Source organism: Agelaius tricolor, unplaced genomic scaffold, assembly GCF_023055355.1.
Source record: "Agelaius tricolor isolate 1412-34295 unplaced genomic scaffold, bAgeTri1.0.p SCAF_9, whole genome shotgun sequence".
NCBI lineage: Eukaryota > Metazoa > Chordata > Aves > Passeriformes > Icteridae > Agelaius > Agelaius tricolor.
The window spans coordinates 32,276,064-32,301,717 of record NW_027269269.1 but is presented as its reverse complement, the minus strand read 5'-3'; the positions used below and the strand labels follow the sequence as shown (position 1 = coordinate 32,301,717).

Sequence of the window (25,654 nt, the reverse complement as noted above, 5' to 3'; positions counted from 1 at the left end):
ACCAAAGCAAAAGCTTTGTTTTTCAAAAGCTGCAAAAATTTCTTCAGTCTCATTTTCCTTGGACAGTATGGGCACCTACTCGATTCACAAAACATCTTGGCATTTGAGACTTTAGCTATGATTTAGAATTGGTCAGGGAAAGCTCCCATTTGGTTCTGTTAGTATTTTGATTAAGGAGGTGTTCCAAGCTTTGACCTGATATTTAATTACAGATCTAATATATTATGGAATTAATTCAGGATTCCTTTTTATAAATCTCAAGAATCGAGGGCAAAAATATGACTAGGAAATACATACAGGTCATTCTGAGGCCAGATGATTGATGCTGAAGGCAAGTCTCTGCCTGACTAATGTGTGTTTTTAAATCATGGTCTTTCTCATTCAGTCCACAACTGCTGTGTTCTGAATAGCTGAGAGAGATTAGTTTATTTATTTTAAGCAAAAATATTTTCACATTTTCCATGTGTGAACAATCAGCTGGTTTTGTACATTCTGAGGTGCACCAATTTCTGATGTTCTTAGTTTTATTATTTCCTCATATATGTCGAATTTGCTGTGAGCCTTAAATACTGTAATTTTGGGAATATACAGGCTGTTCATAGGTTTAGTAGGGAACTGTGGAACTGCAAGGCTTGTGTGTGTGCCTCTGTGTGTTTGCATTTGTCATGTACCTATATGTATGTGCATGTCTGTAGATATTTATTTTTTCAATTTTGCAGGTTTTTCTAGGTGTCAGAAATGTGATGGCACTATGGGGTCTGAAATCACAGAACACTCTAAAAAAGATATAGGTGTTTCAAAGTTTCAGGTCCAGAGATTATCTACAAACATAGAGAAATTTTGTAGTTGAAATGTGTCTTAAAGTTCTTTGCATCTCAGTTGCCCTTTATGTATTAAAAAAGACTTTTAAAAAGGCAATTATCACCTTTTGATAGACGTATCTTTAAAACAGTTGCTGTAAAGATCTAAGTCCTGTTTTATCTGCATCATAAGACCCAAGGATATAAAGTGGAAGGCGATAGTGAAAACAACCTGGATAATTTATTTCAACAGGATGTACAAGTCAAAAGAAAAAGTTCCACTGAAGAACTTGAAGTAGAGAGATATTCTTCTGTTTTTGTTCACTGGGTTACTTTTAAGTGATGGCAAACAGTCTCGTGTGTGTTTAGAAGCAAAGTGGTTCTGGAGGACCTGAGAGTGGCACAGTAAATGCGCTTCACAACTATTCACATCTTGGGTGCACATGCAGAAACAAGTGTGGCAGAAAGATGAATGCAATTCAGATGGACAAGGAACTATTTTGTCATGAGATGGCTGAGATGGGCTTGTTGAACTATGTAATGATAATTTGAAAATACTTTGTGAGCAGAAGTAATGTTCCTACTCCATTACTTGTAGATACCTAGTGTACATTGTTGGACAACATTTAAGCAGTTACTGGGTATACCAGGCATTTATGAAAACACTTATGAATGTGGCACCAGCCTATTATGTGCTCATCACATCTATAATTTTCTTTCAGAATTTTTTGTTATTACTATTAACTATTCTTTTTAAAAGATGTATCCAGTCAGAAGGCATGAGGATCACCATATTATTCTGCTGAACTGCATACCCTGTAGATTAAAAATAGAAAATAAGCAGTGGACTATAGAAAGTTCTTATAAAATACAGGAAGAATATTTGAAATAATAATGTACTTGGAAGTTGCAACTGGCTCACAAATGCAATTCAATAAAAATGTAGGGCTGAGTCAGTGAATACTGTTGACAATGGAAAATTTTTGAAGATCTTTTTAGAGAGCATGAGAGAGAAAAGAAATTAATATCAGGTCATGACAGAGGAAAGAAGAGGGAAATTATATCAAACTATAGCTTCTCAGTGGAATTAAATTCCTAAATTGACTGCAAAAGCTTGTGATGTTTAATCCATAAACATCTTTACTTGGGAATTCTCTGCAGGTTTTCTGATATGGTGAAGTTTATCAAAGCAGGGACAAGGGCTTTATAAAGTGATAGCAATTAAAGTGAGCACTGGCTGTTGCAACTCTGACCTCTCTGTACTCTTCAGTGATGAGCAGCACAGACAGCAGGGCCTGAGTCTTGGTAAATCAGTGAAACATGATGTGGGTTTGTTGTTTAGGAGTTTAATGAACAGAAGGGGTCAGATTTCCCTTGCAGTATGTGTTGGCATCTTTTTAATCCTGGGAATCTTCTTAACAGCCAAATATGTTTGTTGTAGATCAAAGAAGCCTTTTGTTTTTAAACCACCAAGAACAGCATTCCTCAAAAAAGGTAACCTAAGAATTGCATACTAAATGAAGTCCTCATGTATTTCACTCCAGAATTATAAATCATCCCATTCCTGACACTTGCTATCTTACGATTTTGTACATGGATTTTTAGTTTCATATTTATATGCCAGCAATAATATCATGTTCCTGATACTATTTGATAAAACTTTTATGCTTCTATAATTGTATTAAGTGGTAAGCCATATTGGTATGGTAGAAAACTTTTGGTTAGGATGCCTTATACATTTGGGAGGTCTGAAGTTCAAAAATTTCTGTTGAGAAATAGCTTGCTAGGGGCCTTTAAGACCAGACTGGAAAAGCCAAAACAGCTGCCTTAGTTGTGTCTGGGGTGGGCAGATCAGTGGTGTTGGCCTCTCAGGATGCTTTCTAGCCCTGCAGTTCTCTTGAAAAATGAAAAATTATGCATATTCATAGCTTATTTAACCAAAACCAGCAGGAGTCAGCTCAATTGCTGATGTGGATCTGCATGTTGATTCATATACAGATGAGTCAATAGCCAAAAAGCAAGTAGGACATTATTGGTTGTGTTAAAATCTGAATTGTTCTGAATACAGCTAGAGAAATAATGCTATAAATACTTAATGTCTTAATTCAGATTTGTTCCTTAGCAATCATCTATTCTTCTTCCAAAATGCAGCAGTTTAATAATTAAAATTTTAGAATTTATTGTGAAGTTCTGCTTTTCATATAAAATAATAATTACAGCTTTATCAGTGGCATCTTTCATTTAACTCTTTTCAAACAGTCTTTTTTACTAGCAGAAAACCACTGTGGGTGTTAGAAAATTAAACTCAGATTTAGATCTTGGTAAATTGCCCTTGATATATCCCATTGTAATGGACATCAGAAACCAGCCCATATACAAGAGAACAGTAATATCCACTTTATCAATGTAACTGCTGTATGTACAAGCAGAGGTAAGGCTCCAGAACACTGGAGAAATGCCAATATTCTGAAAGAAAAGATGTTTCTTTCAAAATAACGTATGAATTTTCATAGTAAACAAACAAGCAAAACACTGCTGTGCTTCTCCATCTGAGAGTGATGAACAGGGTGAAGAGATCATGAAAATACAGAGGTTTCATAGCAACCCAGTTGGAAATTTTATTTTCTTTCTTATGTTTTCACAATTCTTCATCAACATTACCTGCAAGTGCTGTCAATCTCCACAGGAATCTAATGGAAAAAGTGTTGAGAGTCAAAGAGTGCCTTTGTTTGGAATTAGGTATCCACCTGAAACAAAAAGGAGGTTGCATTGTTGCTGTAACTCACTCATTGAGAAAGTTGTGAAGAACTAGGTGGGAGAGCTGCTTTTGGATGTGATAGTAGCAAAAGTTACACCTGACTTCCCAAATGTGCATGCTTAGCTGGAAGCTGGTGTTTCCAATTCTGCGTTTTATTCCGTGTACTTCAGAGCAGAATTGCACAGGAATCATTGGCTGTACACTTGGACACACCTTTGACCTTTTAGTAGAATTTGGGTCAGTGTTTTCTTGGAGTTGATCTGTTAATTGACAAAGCATATGGGAGTGTCCTCTAGGGGTCTTTCTTTCAGCATGGTTTGAAAATTAGTGACAGCTTTTGCATTATTGAGGAGAAGTAGCTCACACTGCTGTGTAGCCTTGAAAGATCCAGTAAAGAGTTAGAGTTTGTCTCAAGTGTTCTCTCCATGTGCTGTGGCCAGCTCTTCTCAGCAATGCAGGACAGTCCCTTGCCATGCCAGGTATGGCTGCAATTAGGTGTGCTACATCTCTGGAGTTTGCACATGTATCTTATCCACTTGGAGAGAAGTGATCTATGGTCTTAGAGGAAGCAATTTCCTAAATCTTGGAATTGCTGAGTTCCTGTCTAGGCAAATAGAGAGCGTTGCCACATTTGGGGTCTACATCAGCAGCTATATTCTCTAGAATGTCAAAATCTTACATATATAAAAACCCCAAATAAACAAAATAAACTAAACAAAAAAATTAGTGCACTTCGATTCACTGACAAAAATCTCAATATTTTGGGATGTTTTTGACAGACATGTATAAGAAGTTGGGATTTTTTTTTTTGGTTGTGGTAAATACCACAGGTATTACACCTTGGAGCTTTCCTTGCAAAAGGAATCATTACTGAGAACACTTGAAATTCATGTGTTTTGATTGCCAGATACAATTCAAGTAGATGCAAGTGTCTGTACCAGCTCTTTGTGGAAGCTCAATTTAATTGCATTTGTGCTGCAAAGAATAAATGTTTGGCAAATAGATATGAACCAGGTTTTATTAAAAGATCTTGAACCTCCAGAATTTCCTTTGCTGGAGATCATCGCCTCCCAGCAGTAGAATGTTTGCAGTGAGCATCTTTAATGCAATGAACAGATGTGTATAATAACCACTCCATGTTTTGCTAGGTTTTGCAATGGAACAGGTATGGTTGCTGCTCCTGCTGACGATTAAAGTGCTCCCAGTGACTGCTCAGTTCAATGGATACAACTGTGATGCTAACCTCCATAGCAGGTTTCCTGGTAAGTATTTAATAGACTTTTTTCTAATGGCTTCTTTATTGTCTTGGTTCAAAGCAGTGCTTATTTTTAAATACGGAGCTTTAAATCTGTCTAAGGCCTGGGGGTAGGACTCCACATTAAGTGAGTGTTAACTGTTTTTGTGACAATGAACTTGCCTAATGCTGCACTTTACTTCCTTCTTAATTGCACAATGGGTCAAATTGAGCCTGGTAGCAAGGCAAACAATTCCCCTCACACCAGTGGGGCTTGACCTGCTTTTGCCAGTGCTCTAAACTGTCCAAGACATTCACCAGAGCTCATATTGTTGTAAATGTTCTCTATAGATTTAACACTCTCACACTTCTAACTGGGTTTTCTTTCATGTTTGGGTTTTAAAATTTTCTTTTCCTGGGTAAGAGAATATAATTATATCCTTTTAATAAAATAAAGAAATAGGTATCTATTTTAAGCAAAATTACCTTGATGGCAAAATTTTAGTGCCTCACTTCAACATTAAGCCCTTGCTTAGGGACATGTGAAGCAATAAGTTGTGTCTATAGATGATGTATTTTCTTTCCTCTAAGAAAATGGGAATGAAGTCATTCTGGGGACATTGGATGCTCAGAGCTGTTAATGCAATGAGAAATAGAAATGAAATGTCAGGCTTGGTGGCATGGTATCAAGGTTTACTAAGGCAAAGGCTCCTTTAGTTTCTATTACATTGCTGATCCTTCCTGCTTCAGTTGTATCATGGGCAGAATAATAATAATAAAAGAAGCCTGTGAATACTGTCTCTCTCATATCTTGTTTTTCTGAGATAGCGATTGACTTGAATAGTTCAGTAATGAACACTCAGTGTAGTATTACACTGTAATACCTCTCCTGTTGTTGCTTTCTGAATAATAAAAGTTTTGATTTTTTTTTTTCCAGGAGGGGTCAGCTCTTTTATTAAATTTAAGTCAGCAGAAGGCAGAAAGTCGGTTTATTGATTCCCATGTTACTATCACACTGCTAGGTGTTTTGTTGGCATAAGGACCAACAGTAGGTTTGATTCTTTTCCACTTAATCAATATGAATGTGAAGAACAGTGAAATAAGACATGCAAAGAAGATTAAGTACATTGTCTCCATTTCCAAGAAAATCACAATTTAGCTGAGTATTTTGCAAACTACTTTTTAATGTATATATTCCTATTCTATTCATAATATATATATTCCACTTAGCATCAATTTTTTCAGGTTTGCCTCTGAAGTGTGAGTGAATTTTCCCACCTGCTTTGGAATTACCTTTTGAGTTTCTTATGTAATTGTAGTTTATCTGGTCCCAGTTTCAGACTTCTTGAGATGTTTGCAACAGATAGAGGGAAGTTTATGTTCCTCTTTCTGTGTTTTAAAATTTTTCTCTGGTCATTTTTTGCACCTGCTCTGTGCCAATGTTTGTTTGCAATGCGATACCTGCGAATTGAATTCGTCTCTTATTGAGGATACTTAGGGGCCTCTTGCAGTTCTGCCTCATAAAAATGAGTCATATCAGATTCCATGTCTGCCAAATCTCATTGACTTGGGAGAAAATCTGTTTAGGTTACAGGCAAACAGGTTTTTCTTAAAGTAAATTCTAATCACCCCTAACTGGCCATAAGTGCTGAGAGCAGAGTCCTCCTTTTTCTTCTTTGTCATAAAAGATTCAAAGGCCGGGATTTAATCAACAGTCTTACTGTTGATATTGAGAGCTAAGAAAGAAAAATAATTCTGTTTGTTAGTTGTGCATCTGAGATGGAGTTAAAAGCCAGGAACCCCTTTTGCCCCAATTTGACAGGCGTTATTTTCAATATGCAGAAGGGTTTGCTATGTAATGGGCTGGGGCTATTGGAGCTGTGAGGCTGCTGAAGATGGAGAGAGCCTCTGCAGGGAGAAGGGGCTCACTCTTCCTGTGCTGGCTTCCCCAGCACCTGGCTCAGGAGAGGTCAAAAAGGAGAACATTTTAAAACCAGTATCTTCCAGGTTGAGATAGTACTCACAGAGCCTTGTTGTGGGTAGATTTTTCTTCCTGTTCCTTATTTGTTCCACACAAGGAGTCTTTATTGCTGTCAGCTGGAATTCCAAGCATGACGTGCGTATACTGGAGAAGCCATTGGGTGTTGCAGTTGTCTCCTCTTTTTCTTTAAATGTTGATAAGAAACAGGAGTTGTCTTCAACAAAGAGGACAAATGAAGCCTTCCTAGAGGAACCATGGAGCTCATCCATTTTTCATTTGTTTGTGCTTTTATCATTCATTGCTTAGGTGACTTCTTGCATAGGAATAGTGCTGCATAAATAGGATGACAATCAAACAGAACTTTTGTTTCTGCAGTTTGCAGGTTTATTTTAGAGTGCAGGTATGCAATAGTCATCAGGAATGAAGGAAAAATAGCCCCATTTTTGGTAGACTGAAAATGCAGTGATTTTTTTGTACCAAAGCTAGATTTGTTCTAGAGAATACATATTTAGGTTAGATCTTGCCATCATTTAGAAAGCTTACATAGGGAAAAACTTTAGTTCTGCATTGCAGTGAAGTATAGCTTTTAGAAGGCTTCTGGGGCATAGAGCCATATTAGTCTGTCTCCAGTTGGGACATGCAGTTTTGATTTAGGGGGTCTTGTCTTGAGTTCATGTTGAGAACTTTGTAGGGACTGAGGAAATGTTGCAGCTTTTTCACATACATTATGCATTTTAATTCAATATCAAAGCAGGGATTTGATCAAAGAGGAGGTTCATGAGGAGAAACTGGTTTTGAATTACAGAGGTCTTTTCATTCCTCTTCTGATGGAATGACTTTTATCAATAGTGTTCTGTGGAAACTCTTCTCCTCTGAGGGTTTTTTTGCTGCCTGCCCTGGGGTGAGTTGCCAATGTGTGGAGGGGTAACAGAGCAGAAGTGGGCGGTGAAGCTCCCAGCATTTGCCCCCATGAGTCTGCCCATAATTCAAGATGGTCTCTGTTTCTGTAGGATCTGTGTACCTCTTGGGCTTTACTCTCTTGCTTGAGAGACATCCATGAGCACTTCTGGCTGTAGATAGCTTGTGTGACTTGAGTCAGAAAGAAACCAAATTTGCCTGTATGGAAGCTCTGAGCCCTTACAGTTAAGGCTTCACCAGCTGGGTGCCATAACCATCAAGCCATCACTCCTCTGACTCAGAAAACCAGAGGCTTTTAATGCAGGAATGCAAATAGTTTTTGTTGGTTTGTTTCTTTTAACTTATATAGGAATAATATTTACCCTCCCAAATTGTCAAGAAATGTGCTAGATATTTAGCATCTAAGAGGGCATTAGATCTGTTTGGGACTGGGTTCAGATAAATTTCTGCATGAAAAATGTTTTATTTCCAGAATGGACTAATTTGGCAGCAATACTTCCTCATGAAATAGCGGGCAGAAAAGTTTAAGTCTGGAAAGGTTGTTTATCCTCCTCCTGTATCACGCGAAAGTTGGTTTTGTACGATAAGTCTCATCTCCCATAGTGTCAAATGATAATTTTGCAAGCAGTAATGATAAGTTAATTGGTGAAGTTATTATTCTGCTTTCTGAAAAGGCTTAAAGTAGTTATGAAATTACCTGAGCTACTTTGTTACATCCTGTAATTCGTTATGATCTGTTTGTGCATCAGTCCAAGGAAGCATAAATGCACACTTTGCCATTCCCTGTTTTGTGCTGGCCTCTCTACCTTGGTACACTCATTAAATGGATGGTAATAGTCCTCCTGCAGAGAAAACGAAGGCATGCTGCTTCCTGATCTTTGTGCGTTACATTAGTGGGATTATGATTGGGTACAAACCAGGAGAATTTCATGCCAAATCACTTCAACTCCTCTCTCGCCTCCAGTACCTTTCTGCCCAGATTTACACCCAGTGAGTAACATTTATCATGGCATTAGCTCAGGACTAAGTTTGGCCTGTTATTTTCTGCACTTGATTGTTTTGGCTTGAAAGCCACCATTAAAGCTGTCTAAATTAAACTACTTGTGCTCCTGTACCATGGGGGAAGAACTAGTTCATTGTAATGGAAATTTCATTTCCTCTCTGCTGTGACTACGAAGTGAAACAATTCATTTTAGCAGGCTTAATGGTACAGTATTGACTGAAGTTGTTCTACAATTTTTAATAGCCCTTAATCTTTAAACAGATGTAATAAATTACTTCTATAAAAGAGTAATGTCTGTGTTTAATACAATGCAGTATGTATTTTTGTAAAGCACTGGGGGGAAACGCCAGAACAGCCCCCCCAGCCATCTATGGGCAAAGAAGACCTTAAAGAAGAGCAATGTTAGAGCTCTAAAGCAAAACAGTCTGTTGCTTGTGCCTGTATCTGAACCTGATGCTTTTCCATTCAGAACATAGAAATCTTCAAAGCTTTTGAATAAAAGGTCAAATTGGCCTTTTGGTCAAAGACACTTTTTTTGCTTTTCAAAAATTGATCAGTTTTAACAGCTGCTTCTTTCTAGGTCTTTTGTGTTGTCATAATGCACAGAATGAAAGATTGCAAGATGCTTTGTGGTATTGATCGTAGTCTTTCAAGAGCCAACTGATTTTTCATTAAAGCTCAAGTTGATGGTTCTTAAAAAAAACCCCAAAGCCAAAATCCAGGGAAAACCAACTTTAGAGAGATCATAATAAATTACTCTGATATGCTGTGATTGTACTTCAAAGTCTGCACAGCCTGAGACTGTGATCTCATACAAAGTGGACTCCAGACAACTCAGAAAAATGTAGCCAGTTTTCATGCCAGAGTGGGCTGGGGGGCAGAGCTTGGCCTTCTCTATTTCTCAAAATTGCTGGGAATTTCTGTTCCAGAGGGGGCTGCTTAATCAGACTCCAAATATTTAAACACTTGCTGTTTTCTACTTTATTGCAGTGTTTCATTTTACAAATGTGCTACTAAAAGATTTGCTGCGGGATTAATATATTTCTTGCTTGTTTACGCTATGTTACTATATTAACTTTTGGTTTTTGCTTCAGCAAAATGGTAGAGTCAAATCTGTTCTTCAGACTAATGAAATTCCTACCTTTATACTCTAATATTTTCCTGAAACTGAAATCTAAAAAATTATTTGATTGGAAGTCACAACACTAGACTAACTGCTATAATAGTTGTATAATGATTACTTCAAATCTTCTTACAATGTCTTTCCCTGTGTTTTTGTTGCAGCTGAGAGAGATATCAATGTTTTCTGTGGAGTACAGACAATTACTATGAAGATAAATTTTTGCACAGTTCTTTTTTCTGGTTATTCTGAGACAGATCTGGCACTGAATGGGAAACATGGGGATGCCCACTGCAGGGGCTTCATCAATAATAACACCTTTCCAGCAGTGGTTATTTTCATCATCAATCTGAGTACTTTGGAATCTTGTGGAAACACTTTAGTGGTAAGACCAAATCAAAGTGAAATTATAGCATGGTTATGTATACATAGGATCAAGTGAATGCCCTTGACAGCATTGTATCTTTCATAGATAATATTTACTTTGTCTTGTCCAGTTGGAAACAAACCAGAGGAAGCTGGTAATTTATAATCTATTTATTTACTATTGAGAAAATATGGTAGGACACACATTTGTCCTCTGATTAGAAAGTGTAATTATTTTTAAGTATTTTTTCAGTGGAAGAATGAGATTGTTCCAAGGTCTTTCTAAAAGTCTTGCTGATCATGCCTTAGATTTTGAAGAAGTGGAGAGTTTAATAGTTCATGTGTATCACATTGAGTGATATCAATGTACATATGAATCACTTAAAAATAAAGTTTAAAAATGTATTATTTTCAAGTCTTTTATTATCTCCAAAATCTTATTTGTACTTGCTCCCTGTCAATTTTTATAACAAACCCCCTGTTTTGTTACAAATAATTTTGCTGAAATGTTTGATACGCTCTGTGACTTAGGGTAAAATCTTATTTTAAGATTTAGGACTTAAACTTTCAACAAAACCCAGTTCAGCCAATTCAAGACTCTCTTTTCCAGCTGTAGCACCTCTGACTTGCAGTAGAGGAATTTTCCAGGAAGCAACTTCTGCCTGTTCCTGTGTAGCTGGTCACCTTGTAAAGCCTCCGAACTTGCTATTTGATCATAATCGTAAGAGATTGATGTTTAAAATACAAAACAAAAAGACCCCCTGGTCTGATAAGTCCAAATAATTGGAGCTTCCCATGAAGTCCCCCATCAGGCTGCACTGAATACAAAGACAAAGCAGCTGCTAAAAATATAATAAAAAACATTCCTCCATCCTCTCTGTTTATTCATGCTGTGCCCCCAAGTGAAGACAAAAATGGAGCAGGGAGCATTTCTTATCATGTTCCCCACACTGGAGTTTTACAATCCCCTGCATTTCTTGGCAGTGTTTCACAGCGAAGACCTTCAAGCTAATTTTCAATAAAAGTAAAGGAAAGACAACAGTTCAGGCAGAACTTGTGTAAAACCCATGTCTTTCTGTAACACAGCAGGCTCAGCTTTTTACTTTATGGGAGTAGGGTGGTGAGGAAGTTAAAAAAGCTTTGGTTGACTGTACTAATTTAGCCTGTACTGTTTAGGCAAAAACTCAGATCCTGGAAAATTCTATTTTCAACGTTTTTGTGCCATTAAAAAAATTAAGTACGCTATGGGCAAAATGCATGCCTGCTTCTGTCTTTTAGGTGTGTTTTTGATGGACAAAGAAATCAAAATTCCTGCTGTGCATCCTGTGCTACTTACTGCAAAATGCTACGACTCATGTGCACCTAAGGATGATTCTTCCATAATGAAATAGTTTTTTAAGAAACCATGTGTTTTAAAGCTACTGAGAACATCTGTTTTGCTAATACAGTTGTACAAAAGAAAGGCTGCAGTAGAAATCCAGTGCCATGTTAATTTGCCCCGTTGTGTCTGTGCCTACTGAGAAAGGAATTTGTGCTGTTCTCAGTTGTTTTCACACAGCCCCCTTATTCAGATCAGTAGCTACAGATGGAGTGGGGCTGGGCTGATACCAGCAGGGAAGTGTCCCTCAGTTTTCCTGAGGACTGTGTGTTCTTGCAGGCTCTTCACACTCTGTGAGCTGAGCAACACAGAATAGCACGTGGATGCAATTCAGGTTGCATTGACATTAATTTTGTATTACTTTTGAGCTCTGTAATTTCTGACAGTTTATAGTTTATATGTAAGATTTAGAAATATATAATATAAAGACAGCCACGCTCAAAGTTCAACTATTTGGATTGTATCTGCTTATAAAAGTACCTTATTTTTGATGTCCAAACTGAAGCACAACAGTGAGAGAATATTGTTTCTGTGGACAAAATTGCTTGTGTGTTGGCCTTTTTATTGGATATAGAAGCTCATTGTAAGGTAATACTTTTCAACAGTACTAGAAAAGTTGCTTTAGTTTTTCCCAATAAGTTGCATAAATTAATTGGGAATATAGAGAAAAAAGTACCTACCAAAAAATATGCTTCTAAGATCCATAATTCTTTTCAAATGTTGCTCAAGTCTCTTCTAAGAACAGGGATACAGCTTGTGACATTTCTATGCAGGATTCCAGGGAGGTGAAAGACAGAACACAGTGAAGATGTTATTAAACTAAATAATTTTTTAATGTTTTAGTGAAGATATTTCAGGGTAAATTATGGACTAAACCATCAGTGTCCTTAAGTTCTTTTGCTCTACAGTTAACTTCAGCTAATAGTAATTTTCTCTCTTCCTCAATAGGTATCCTCAGCTCGAGGTAGCAATGCTTATGGAAATACCTCAGTGGTACAGATAGGTAATGTTTCAGGCTATATTGATACACCAGACCCACCAACGATTATCAGCTATTTGCCTGGGCTTCTGTACAAATTTAGCTGTAGCTACCCACTGGAGTACTTGGTTAACAATACCCAGCTTGCTTCGTAAGTGCTTTTTCATTTCTATGTGTTTCATCCCCATGGTTGTGTGAGCATGTATATGTGCAGGCCATAAACAGCATTGTAGCAATTTTGGCTGTTTAGAATAAAGGGAAAGGAAAAAGCACCAAAAGAAGAAGTATTGCAAGGAAAAAGAAAATTCTGTGGTGTCATTATATGAGATAATATAATTTATGAAGACCTGCTGTTATGAAGAGACCCTTAGATAATGTAAAACTTCCCTTAAAATTCAGGTTTTCTTCTCAAAAATTATAGCAGAAAAAAAAATTCTTCATGAAATAGAAACTTGTAAATATACAATGCAAGAGAAAATATTTCCATGAGTAAACTTTGTACATCATGTCAAGTGAGTTCCTTTTTGTCATTTTGCCTCTCTGCTAATTATTTTTCTGATTCGTGTTTCCAGTACCATCCATTATTTTCTGCATAGTTAAGACTGTCAGTATTTCCACTATAAATTCCTGTTTCTGAAGTTTATAACCCAAATGCATAAATTAACTCCTTGTGATATGACTCATTGAGTTTTTTAATGATAAAGCCTACTGAAGTATGCAAAAACAAAAATAAGGTATCTTTCTTCATGATGGTTTTTTGGTTTCTGGGTCTGTTGTAGGTCATCCGCTGCTATTTCTGTAAGAGAGAACAATGGTACATTTATCAGCACTTTGAATTTGTTGCTTTACAATGTGAGTACAAAACACAGTATGACCTGGACTGAATGAATCTCTGCACTATATGGTTACAAACTGTTTTAGCAGATGAAAGTATAGATTCCTCTTCATAATTTGCTGTTTTCTTCCCACTCCCCCCATGAGCCAAGACTTTCTTCCAGGCATCTTTCTTCTCTGAATTCCTTCTTCCTTTTTGTTTGCATGTACCTGCTGTCTTGTGTTTATATGGCTGGTCTTTGAGGACAGACACAGTCTTTTTGTCCTGTATTTATACAGTTCCTCAATTTACAGCTCTGCCTTCCAGCTGGTAGTGCCATGTGACCCATCAATTGTAGCCATAACAATCATACTGCAGAGTGCATATTTTGTTTGCATTTATTATGTTTCTCTGTGTGTCTATAGGTGCTTTGTGCCTAAACAGAGAGTACTCTGTAGAATTCTATAAAATTATTCCAGACCTATTCCCATAGCAATGAACTGTAGCACTTTGGCTGTGGTATTTTTATGTTCAAGCCTCATCAGAGTGTTTCAGTCATCTATGGTTGTTGTGAAGGATGCATCAGTTCCAAATCTATATCCTGATGTATATGCTGCCTTAAGGTGTGGACTTTAAAGATTTAAAGGGTTAATAATTATGACAGTTTTCATCCAATGGTTCTTCCTTATGTTTTAGATAATTTGAATATGCATTATTGTAAAAGCTTTTACCATGTAAATGGGTTGGTGTCACTGAAACATGAAAAATGCAAGGACCTCTATTTAACATTAATCCCTGAAATTATATTTTTGTGTTGATTAAAATTTTTACTCATACATTTTAAATACCTGATTTAAATATCAATTTTTCAATCTATCAAGCATCATTTTTTGTAAATTATGAATCCGATTTTTTTTGCATTATTATTCATGCCATCGTGTTGCTGAGTTATAATTCATGCAACTGATTTAAAAGTCAATGCTTTATGCTTTGAACATAATGAGCTATAAATATTGCAACAGGACATTTTTCAATGGCATTCTCTAAAAAATCATGTTTGTTTGAAAGAGCAAAGCTCCAAATAACAACCTATAATCTGTTAAAATGATGATTATAGTTCTCTCATTTTTAAATAAACCTGTGATCAAAAAAGATGGGGCAGAATGAAGAAGGCAAATTTCTCAGTCAAACCAAGCATTGACCACTGCATGTTGACTGCCTTTAAGGGCCTGGTTCAGCAAACAGCCAGGAATAAATGCTATTGATGCTCATATTGAGCACATTATTTCCTGGAGAGATCTCCAAAAGCCAAAATGTGCTTTCATCCTGCCCACCCCTGTATAAGTTTACAAGTTGACCGTCACCAGTGGTGGTAGCAGCCACATGACTCGCCCTAATGAGTAGCACTGTCAATGAATAATACTGCTAAGGCTGGCAGATTCCAGTGGTGGATATGCCCTTCTGCTTCACTCCCCAGGGCTGGGTAAATACATGGACAGCTTGTGCACTGCCTGCACTGCCTGCATCTTTCCTTCTTGGGAGTGCCTCTGGACACCTGCTGTCTTGTGAGCTCGCTTGATCCCTGTTAGTAGTCCTTGTTTTGGGCCTCAAGGCTCATGTCCACCCTTGCAAACATCTCTCTAAATGAATAAAAACTACTCTTAAAGAATAAAGAGCAACTATGGAGTGTAATAGTGAAGGTCTTGCACTTTTTAATCAGTTGCAAAATGTGGCAGAACTGTTATAGAAATGTATAATTAATCTGATTATTATTAAGCCTACCTGAAGGTCTCTGATATTGCATAGATTAGATATTGGGCATGCTGTTAATTTTGGCATTTGAAAAAAAAATCACTTGGTCTCTGGTGCAAACCCTCTTGTTGCTGTCATTTGCTGCTTGCCATGGTCTCACTTGCCACAATGAACCTGGATGAAATCTTATCTACCAGTTTTTTTCATATATATTGAGTGTTTGGAACTTTGACAAGAGGTCTCAACATGCTGAGTCACTGTGCTATCTGTAGTAGCACTGTATTTGACAATGGTGACTTTACCAGGTAGTGCATTTTGATATTCTCAGTTAATCTCTGTTGCGCAGATCTCTTTCATTGCTTTGTTGGTAAAGTGTGAAGTGATGTTAATGGTTGAGATTTTGAACAAAAAGCCCCAGTAAAACAGCTATATTTAAGTAGTAGTATATGGGGAATTCCCAACTTTTGTGTTGAATACAGCTTTCTTGAAACAGTTCTTTTGAAATACTACAATTTAAATGAAAATGTTTGTTACTTGTGATTTTCAATAAGCCACTTCGACAGAAACTACACTTTGGCATAGCAGAATGTCTTTGTTCTCACAGACTATAGTTTGAAAGATATAACATCTCATGGATAATATTGCTAACTCCACTAATTCAAATAACCTTAGCAACCTTTCCTGGGAAAGAGCACAGTGTGACAACCCCATACATCTCCTTTATTAGAAAACTGGAGTAGCTTCTCTGTGTGCCTGTAAGCTCTGGGAGACTTACTGAAGTTGCAATGAATGATATGTTTTCCTTAATCACTGAGCCAACCACCTTATTAAATCATATATTCTCCCAAATTGTTGCATGGGGCAGAGCCAGTCTTTACAGACAAACTTGTAGGCAATTTCTCTGGCATTGCTTCTTCCCTCCAGAGAACTAAGTAGCAATCATTCTACACAGAAGGGTCAGAAAAATTGCTGAGAGCTCAGTCTGGATGCAGATGGGTTGTTAAAGTGGAATTTCTGTTACAATTGAGGCAATGTTTGTTTTACAGGATTCAACCTACAGCCAGCAACTCCTTATTCCAAGCACAGGTTTACCTTTGAAAACCAAAATATATGCAGCTGTAAGAGCAACCAACCTTGATGGCAGGTACCATAGAGGGTGTTATTTCTTATCATGCTTGCTTTTTAGCTCTTGTTACTTATCTGATTTAGAATCATGTACTTTCCTCATTGCTTTTTGTATTTCAAAATAATGGTTGGTGTTCAATAATCACTGCTCTCAGCTGGAGGGTGTCAGGTCCTTGGCAGTGAATGCATATTTTGCTGCAGGTCTTGTTATGAAAGTTTTCCTGAATTAGACTTTAAATCCTATATTGCTTTTTTGTTGTTGTTTTTAAGAATAGGCCTCTCTTGGACCAAACGAGAAAATCCAGGGCTTTTAAAAGTGGGTTGGTCTTGATTTCTAGTTCTTTGTGGCCATGATTTCTGAGAGGAGGTGTGCAGTGTGTGTTGGTGTGGTGGTTGACTTACATGAAACCAAATTATTTGATTTATAAAGTTCTGCTGCTATGTTGTGCCAGCTCCCCTCATCTATCCCTTTACTCCCTGTGCAGGTGGAATGTTTTGATGGACTACTGTTACACCACACCATCTGGCAATCCTAGTGATGATCTTCGATATGACCTTTTCTTCAGGTAGGGCCTCTTGCAAACCCAGAATTTTGTTGGTCCTTCTTTAAAAAAATAATTATAAACTTTTTCAATAGTAGTGTCTTAAACTGCCTGGAAAGTTTAAGCATTGTTAGTAGATAGGACCAAGGGCTAGGCTTATAGATAACATGTCTGAGCTTCTTTTTGGGTGAACATAAACATAGAAGCAAGTGCCAAGTCATAAGAACTATGAAGACAGAAAAGCATATATCCAAAGTACTTCTACCAGAGATAACATAAATGCTTAAAGTGAATGGCAAAACTGGCCTTTATTTTACCAAAGGTGAATGTGGTGAATTACAATGATATAAAACATCACAGACTTCAGTCCAGGAAAGTAGTTAAGCAAATGATTAAATATAAATAGATGCTCCTACTTCTACTCGCAGTAATAACATTTATTTGAATTGGAACTTTGAAAAATATCCTGGCAATGTCTTAAATTAAATTTTATCCATGACACCTAATGGAGAAGTACTGTCTTCATTTGGAGTTGCCTGTCTATACTGATTAGCATACCTGGTTCTTGCTTCAGGTTTCAAGTTTCTTTGAGCACTGGAATTAAATGGTTATAGCTCTGGTGCTGCAAAACAAAACAGTGGTTTTGTAGAAATGTGTTTCAGCAGAGGAACCTGCAGCCTAATGGTGCAGGCAGATTATATCTGCAGATATTTTCATTTCCAAGGAACTAAAGCGTTGATCTTGCTGCTTAAGCTATCATATTCCTAGCTAAGAGCTTCAAAATACTAACAGAGCTGCTCATCCCAGTTTCACTCTTCTCTACCAAAACTAGCTGTGACAAGGACCCGCAGACAACCATAATTGAAAACGGCAAGAGTCAAATGGGCCGGTTTTCCTTTGAGGTGTTTCGCTTTGTGAAGCACAAGAACCAGAAGATGTCCACGGTCTTCCTTCACTGTGTGACGAAGTTATGCAGAGCAGATGACTGTCCCTTTCTTGTGCCAGTAAGTTGTAATTATCTGGGTATAAAATAGGCATCCTGGAGTTCTGCATACAAATGTTGTGGAAGTTTGGATGGCACAGAATGAAAGTGACTTGTAGAGGCTGAAGTGAGAATGTTTTTTGTGTCTGAAGGAATGTGAAACTACTGATGAAGAATATGGAAATGAATACTGTCATCTGGAGATAAAATAATACTAGACCTGCAAAACACAGGTTATTGAGTATATGAGAAATTACCTCTTTGCCTTGTGGTCCTTAATTTTAAAAGTAACAACTTTGAGATGGCTTTCTGGTTGATGTTCTTAGTATAGTAGTAAGATATCCATCATCACAGTGATGAAGAGAAATATCTTAGAATATAGTTTATGGAAAAGTTAAAGCTGTAGAAAGTAGTGTTATACTGACAAGGAAAATTTGTGGAAGTTTCTCACAGTGAAAAAAAATCATGCCCCTTAGAGTATATCATCTCCTCTATCATCTGAAAACTACTCTTGCACTGAAGTTCGTGATGTTATGTCTATTTAAAATTAACTAATTTTAGGAGTATCAGGAACAACAAATAAATTTTGGAAATGGAAATATTTAAATAAACATATAAACACAAAGTTCTGTGCTCTCTTCAGAACACTGCATTGTTTCCTACTGAATGACTTCCCATTTAGAATTTTAAAGTGCGGACAGTTCAGTATACTCCTGAAATTTTGTATGCTATTTTATATTTTTATGTTACACATTTACAAAGTTCATTTTGCATTCATTTTATATTCTGAGGTTTTTGAAGTTCTTTTACAAGGAGCTGAAACTAAGGAAATGCTCCTGTTTGGAGCACACTTGAGTACCATAGATTAAGGTAGATGGTAGGTTACAAATGTTAAAGGCGCATTCCAGATGAGAGTGCTGAGGATTGTTTTAGTGTGTCATTGCTATTTAGAACTCCATGGAAGATGTGCAAACTCTCACTCAAGAAGCTTGCTAAAATAGGGATTGTCAAGCAAAACAGATTTGTTGGGGAAAACTGTCTGTAAACATAGCTTTGGGAAATTAACTACTGAAAATTTAATATACTATAAGATGGATCTTGTACACAACAGTAATGTAGCTTTGTAAACAAAGTGAGGCAAAATAAAATGGGAAGCCAGGAATTTATAAGATGCACTCCTAGGCAATATTGCAGATGTTTTTATTGCAAAGTGATTTAATGCATACTAAGAAATAAAATCAAAGTTGTAGTATTCCTTACCAAAGAATTCATATTACATCAGGAAGCACAAAAAGGCCACAGTTCTGTTCCACTCTGAGTCTGTGATTGTTTTGATTGACCACTCAGATCTGCAGTAACAGAGAAAGAAGAGACACTGGTGGAAGGACAACTTGGCGCCCTCAGAGCACATCGGGCAATGCTGTAATCTCTGCTGGCCCCATCATTACAAGGAGTGGTAGGAATAAGCAATCTTTCTCTATGGACTGCAGGAATTTCATAAACCTGGGCAAATGTTTTGCAGTTTAATGAAAATTTGCAGTCACTTTTTGCTGAGTATTTTTTTACTACTACTGAATATTTTTTACGACATTTTTGACTACTTTGTTTGGTAGAAATTTTGAGCTACTATTTTTGTTTGGCTCTCACATGCTTCTTCCTCCAATAAAATCACCGTAGGATACTGTTACGCATATAAGGCTATTATAAAAGTCCAGACTCAGTGGGTTGACTTTTTTTTGTCAGATTTCACTGGAGATAATAGAATTTAAGGCATTGTGTTCAGTGTTGCAATTTAATTTGGATGGATAATGAATATTCACTGTCACTTTCTATTCACCATTTCTTCCAGCTTCCCTCTGGGTTTTTATCTACATGTTGCTTAAAATTAATGCACACTATTCTTAGATTCAGCTGTAAGAAAGAAATGGGACAAAACCATTGTAAATTTTAAACAGTGGGACAAAATCAAGTTTTAATTGAGGGTGAAATTCCATCATTTTCATTTTTATTGCCAATTGTTTTAGGAAAAAAATAAAAGGCAGCTCTAAATGTAACCTGCAGTCTCTGAAGAAAATTTATATGACTGCTGTTTAAGTTTTACAAATTGCAAATATTTATAAGTAGTTGCAGTTAAGCAATTGATTTTAGCAGTCTTAGGTTTAGGATGCTGAGAGTAGGACTGAACCTGCTCTAGGAAATCTAATTTAAAACTTGAGAATAAAATCCTTCTTTAAATACCAAGTAGTTGTACCTGTACACAAAGAGAGCAACTGACCCTCCAGAATGGGGAGCCACCTCACAAGAGACCATTTCTAGAGCAAACAGGCTCTGTTATGAGCAGCATATCTGCAATGAAAATGAGTGATTTTTTTCGTTATACATGGTCCCATTTGAGTTGCTGCCATCTGATTAGCCAAGAAAAGTGAGAAGAACTAGCTTCAAAGTTGCATACATGAGTACATAAGGGAAATGAGTGATGGATTTGCTCAGCCAAACAAGCGTGCTGGAGTAATGCTGCCTTAGGCAAGGAATGGAAACTAGATACAGCTTCTTATACAAGCAGCCCCTGGTAGGTAATATAGCTCATGATTCAAATGCTGTGGATGCTATTTTTACAATTCAAAAATTAAAATAAAAGGATACTGATCAATTATCTTTAAATATTGCATAGCTTCAAGAAAAGGGATCTGATGGATGCTTAATGGTGCCAAAGAAAGTATAAACAATTTTATAATTTCATGACAACTGTTGAGGTTGTTTAAATAAAATCATGAATAAGGCTGAGAAAGGAAAATAATTTTTAAACATATTCTAAAGGTGGGTGGATAAAGCTTTTTTGATTTCTCCATCTTCATAGTGTGCTTTTGGAGCATTCCGCTCATGCTGACAGAAGGATGGTTTAATGGGAAGTACTTGAAAAAAAATGGGATTCAATTCTAAATTCTGACACAAGTTTAATGATTGGCATTGGGCAAGTCCCTCAATCTCCCTTGCATTTCCCTTTATCTTCTGGATCAGAAACAGGGAATTAGTCCTGCTGTCAATTCCCTTTGTGAAAATAAACTCGTAAGAACCAGGAGGTTGATGAAACTGTTTTAACAAACTAAAAGGGGGAAGGTCATGTGAGGACTTGACCAAAACTATCTGGATGATGAATAATTTTGGATAAATTTGGAAAATTTTGGATAATTTTTTCGAATTTAGGTGAATTTTGGATGAGGAATACCAGGGTGTAGCGCTGGCTTGCACTGATGTGAGGGTGCATGGAAGTGCCTACACTATTTTCAAGGCTAGCTCTGGTCTAGCTTTAACACAGATACATTTGTCCAGAGCCCATCAAACCTGCTGCACCTGGCTCACCACAGTCCATATGCCAGGAGTGGGACTGCAGAGATGTGCCCTTCCCTCATTTAGGGTGGAGCTGCAGCTGTCCCAGGGCTGGCCGGGGCACATCAGCACCTGCAGGGGCTCCTCAAGGTAGCTGGGTCCCCCTGTGACTGTCACCAGCTGCTCTAGCAGTGGGGCTGCTGATGCAGCTGCCTTGGTAGGAACAGAAGAGTGCTGCTGCAAAAGAGTGATGGTCCTTCTCCTGAGTGTTTCTGAGCTCATATTTCTAACATTTGGCTCTTTTCAGGGAAATGTTATTCCTTTTTGTTAATCCAAAATAAGTCATTACAGGAGGCGTACACAGAAGAAAATGCTTTAGTCTCTGTATGGAGACAAAGCAGGGACCTACTTGTGAAGTTAAAATTATGTAGCTTTTGATGGATATCTCACTTAAGCTTGGGAGACAGCTGCTCAAAACAAATGTATATGTGAACTGTGCTCACAGATTGCACAAAAAGCCCCCAAAACAGTGACAAGAATTGAAATTCTGAAATGGACACTGGTAAGTAAAAACTGAAGACAAAATACAAATGTTAGCCTGAATATAAAGCCACTATGTAACTGCCAAGAGGAAAATGAGCATGGCAAAAAGAACTTTTTTGTAATAATTTATGGTCGCTGACATATTTTTTCTTGTAAAACTCAAGGTTTTTCCTATAGAGCTATTTTATAATATGATTAAGTGAAGGGGCTTACATATAACATTGTGCTTATGCTTCTGTTGTTACTGAGGGAGACAGCAGGACTGGCCACCTTTTCAATTAAGAGATTCTTGATTTAGGGTGGCATTGGTTTGTTTTTCCACAATTTAAATTTAAAAATTTAAATTAATATTTTAATATCTCCTGGTATTAAAAATGAAGCAATGACATGTAATTAATGTTATTGTCCATATTTTAACAGAGATGCTAAAAGCTGCTAGTCAATGTGGAAAGCTGACCTGATGTATTTTTAAAATAAAGCTACAACTACTGGCTTTTGTGTTGCAAGAGGGAGGAGGTGGGCATAGATATTTTAAAAATATAACACATCCTTTTTTTTTTTTTTTAATATAGATGAGATGCCAACCAACAATTCACAGCTTGGTAAGTTAATCAGAATTTCAAGAAACATAAGGGGGTTTATGAGGGAAGCAGAACTGAGGATGAACCATTTTGATTAATATCTATGCACTGGGACTTTTTTCCTTTTTAAAATTTTTATTTATTTTTGTTGTTTAAATGAGTCAATACCAACATGCTCTGAAAAGAAAGTGATTGGTGAGTATGGAATTCTCAGTTTAATTTGTGCACCCAACACCATCTACATTGAAATTTTAATTCCTGTGATGAAATTGAAATGAAGATCTGATGCTACAGCATTTGAGGGTGAAGGGTACATTACAGCCACCAGAGAAATGATGCAAAACCAGACTTAAACTGTAAAATTTTCCCATGCCACACAGGAGTAAAATAGGAAAATTGTTGTTATGGTGCAGTCTAGCTTGGTTCACATCTCAAAACCAGAAGGTCAGAGCTTCAGCTCCTGTTCTCCTAGCATTTAACCTCACAAAGAGACTGTGGAAAAACTTGGATGGAACTTGTGCCCTGCTAGGGCAGTGAAGGAAATAGGCTGCAGGGGGGTTCAGCTCTTTAAGTTTCAGGGTGCTTTTCCTTTGGGCACTTGGAACACTTGTGTCAGCCTGTTACTATTTTCTGCTGGCAACAAGGAGTGGCTGATGGCTAAGAAAGGATCATCAGGTGGTACATTGGGCCATTCCACCTTGTATTTCTTCCTAACAGGACTGAGTGGAACAAAGAATCCATTCTGTCCTCTGAACTCTGATGCTATTTGTTCATTTCTCTACTCAAGTCAGAACATGTAAAATCAGTTGCTGTTCTTGTCTGTCATGGAGAGTTCTCCCTGTAATTGATTGTTCCCTGGTGTGCTCCTACCCATGGATATAATTAAAATGGTAAAAAGCAATTCTTTATTTGCTGCACACAGTTTGCTGTGTTGATGGCTGCTACGTTTCCTTCCCATCCAACAAAAGAAGCATCCTCCCATCCCAGAGCAAAAGCCTTTCCTTTGCCTGTTGGTGTCTCTGTGGAGAGCACAGAGGTAGAGTGGGGTGAGGTTACTGCTGTAGCAGCCAGAAAGCAGCACAGTGTTGGGAAGGGGAGGGTGACCAGATCAACAGTGCTGATTTCCTTTCAGCTTGGGTGAGAAGAGTGGGATTAATGGTGTTGAGAGCAGGGGGCTGCTTCTGGGAGGAGCAGTCTGGTTTCTCACATGAAGACTATGTTGTCATTTCACCTCACTCTCCACCACTGGTAATGGCAAATTCTCATGGGTGCTCAAATGCTTTTTTTCCCCCTCCTGCTGGAAAACACAGTACCAGCTGTGGGTGTATGTGGCCCATTATCTCAGAACTGGTCCATGAGCAGCTTGCTGATCTGCAATAAGTACTCAATATGTCACCTTTCCTATCTGAGAATTGATAAACATCTTAAGAAGCCCTTTCTGAAGGTGTGCAACAAGCTTCCAGAATGTCCAATATCCAGTGCCAGACATGTCTGCTGATTTATATAGACTTTGAATTGAAATGTAGACAATGACAGTGGGGAAGAAATCTTTTCATTAACTTGATTAGGCCACAAATCCTTATACTTCTACATTGATAGTTCTTGGATAAGTTCTTGGATAAGTCCTTGGATAATGATAGTCTTGCCTTGAGTAGCACAGGTCAAGGTTGGTCACTGGAAGATGAGGGATAATGCCTCAAAAGGCACATGTCTTTATCCCCCAACATGATTTATATTGAAAGAATTAATAACTGTTTTCAAAATATACTTAGATAAGCTTTATCCAAGTAGACAGGTGCACATTCTGAGGTACAGCTAGTTTTAGTTCCTTCCTTGCAATTATACAGTATATTGGGTGTTGGAAGGGGATGGCAGAAGTGTTTGGCACTCATGAGAGATAAAACCAGGTGTCACCTGAGAATTTTTCTTCTCCTTGCAGCTCACCCAAACGGACCTCCTTTCCAGATGAACACGGTCACCAGTGCGCTGATTTCAGGCATTGTCGTCCTAGGAATTTCAAGCATTTTCTTTTTTGTGTGTTCTCTAACCCTTCTGCACAGAAACTGGCCCAACAGTTCAGTCCTGAGTGGCATCCGAAACCCAGTTTTCAACTGAAAGTGATGATTTGTTTGCACTTTTTGTTTGGGGTTGCCTTTCTCGTCTGTGAAGTATGATTCCATTAAAAAGTAATATTAAGGCAACACTCCAGTGGTATCCAGCTTCTGTTCCAGCTATTCTGTATTTGTAGATTTGCTAGATGATGTTTTGTAGGTAAGCAGAGTGATGTTGGTAACAAGCCTAGAAAATGTTGAGAATCTCAATTGTGTTTGCGATCAGACTGCATGACATTTGCCCATGAATGTGCTCACAATAGAGCTGACGTCTTCATCTGCTCAGTAAGGTCTAAAAGCCGAAGAGGCTGCAGATGAGAACCTTTCCAAGTATGCCACTTTAATACAAAGGCTGATGTATTCAGGAAAGTTCCTAAGTTCATGAACACCTAGTAAGATAAGGATAACTTCTTTTTTGTTATTACATTTTTCACAAATACAAGTGTGTCTCAGGAGGAATTTGTTTTCAGCTGTCTTGGCTAAAAATAACTGAAGAGAGGTTTGGAACAAGTGACTTTTACTTATTTGTAATTTGGAAGTGTTTTCTTATATATATCTTCCATTGGCTTGTGGGGGTATCATTTATCAAGTATCACCCAAACTTTCCTCACAGAAAATTATTTTTGGAGCACAATTTGGCAACTGAGTAAAGCTCTCAGTAATATACTAATTGTTAAGGGCAAGTTTTGCCCCGTGAGATTTTGAGTTCTCAGATAAAACTTTCATTTCCACATGAACAGTCATCAACCAGTGCTGATTTCTTTAGCAGATTTTCTGCATGAGTTAGACTTGTCCACTGCATGGATGAGGGGAAGAGGGCAGCTAGAAGGATAACAGGCTACAAGCAGTACTGTACTTTTGCCTCTAGTTAGTCTGATGAACATCTGACTTACCTGAAGTAAATGTGAGGGGCAGGTGCCCTCAAACAGGAGCACAAGGCAGTGGCTTAGCTGTGTAGAGTAGACAAAAATGCTGGTACTAGAGAGGCCACCATAGACACAACATATTAAGCTGGACTGGATAGACAGTTGGGATTTTGGTCACACATACAGCAGTTAAATTTCATTTTTCGTGTACTGTACATATTGGCCCAGAAACACCTCATTGATATTTATCATCATCCTGTGTTAACTGTGTCTGTGTCAGAACTGGCTAATGATCAGGGCTTTTTGGCTCTCAAGGCTAAAGACAAATACAGTCTTGTTCTCAGTTTTCTCTGACCCTGCAAATGCTGTATAAAGGCCTGTTGTTTGCAAATTCCACTGTGCTGTAGGGCAGTATCCCTAACAACCAATACTGTGCCTGTTTTCCTCCAGTCTTAATACCTCAGAAACATTTTT

General features: G+C 37.6%; 1 protein-coding gene across 1 annotated transcript; it reads left to right on the top strand.

Annotated features, from left to right (window-relative positions):
• Positions 1-4,714: 4,714 nt before the first annotated feature.
• ZPLD1 (zona pellucida like domain containing 1) lies at positions 4,715-24,318 on the top strand. Its single transcript, XM_071433902.1, has 10 exons — positions 4,715-4,820; positions 9,979-10,199; positions 12,507-12,688; positions 13,317-13,389; positions 16,150-16,247; positions 16,714-16,794; positions 17,603-17,774; positions 19,100-19,208; positions 22,195-22,224; positions 24,143-24,318. The coding sequence occupies exons 1-10, from the start codon at positions 4,715-4,717 to the stop codon at positions 24,316-24,318; spliced, it is 1,248 nt and encodes a 415-aa protein (XP_071290003.1).
• Positions 24,319-25,654: the final 1,336 nt, after the last annotated feature.

Coding starts and splice junctions, on each gene's coding strand:
- ZPLD1 (XM_071433902.1), top strand. CDS start 4,715: ATGGAACAGGTATGGTTGCTGCTCCTGCTGACGATTAAAGTGCTCCCA. Junction 10,200..12,506: donor CTTGTGGAAACACTTTAGTG/GTAAGACCAAAT, acceptor CTTCCTCAATAG/GTATCCTCAGCTCGAGGTAG. Junction 16,795..17,602: donor CGATATGACCTTTTCTTCAG/GTAGGGCCTCTT, acceptor TACCAAAACTAG/CTGTGACAAGGACCCGCAGA.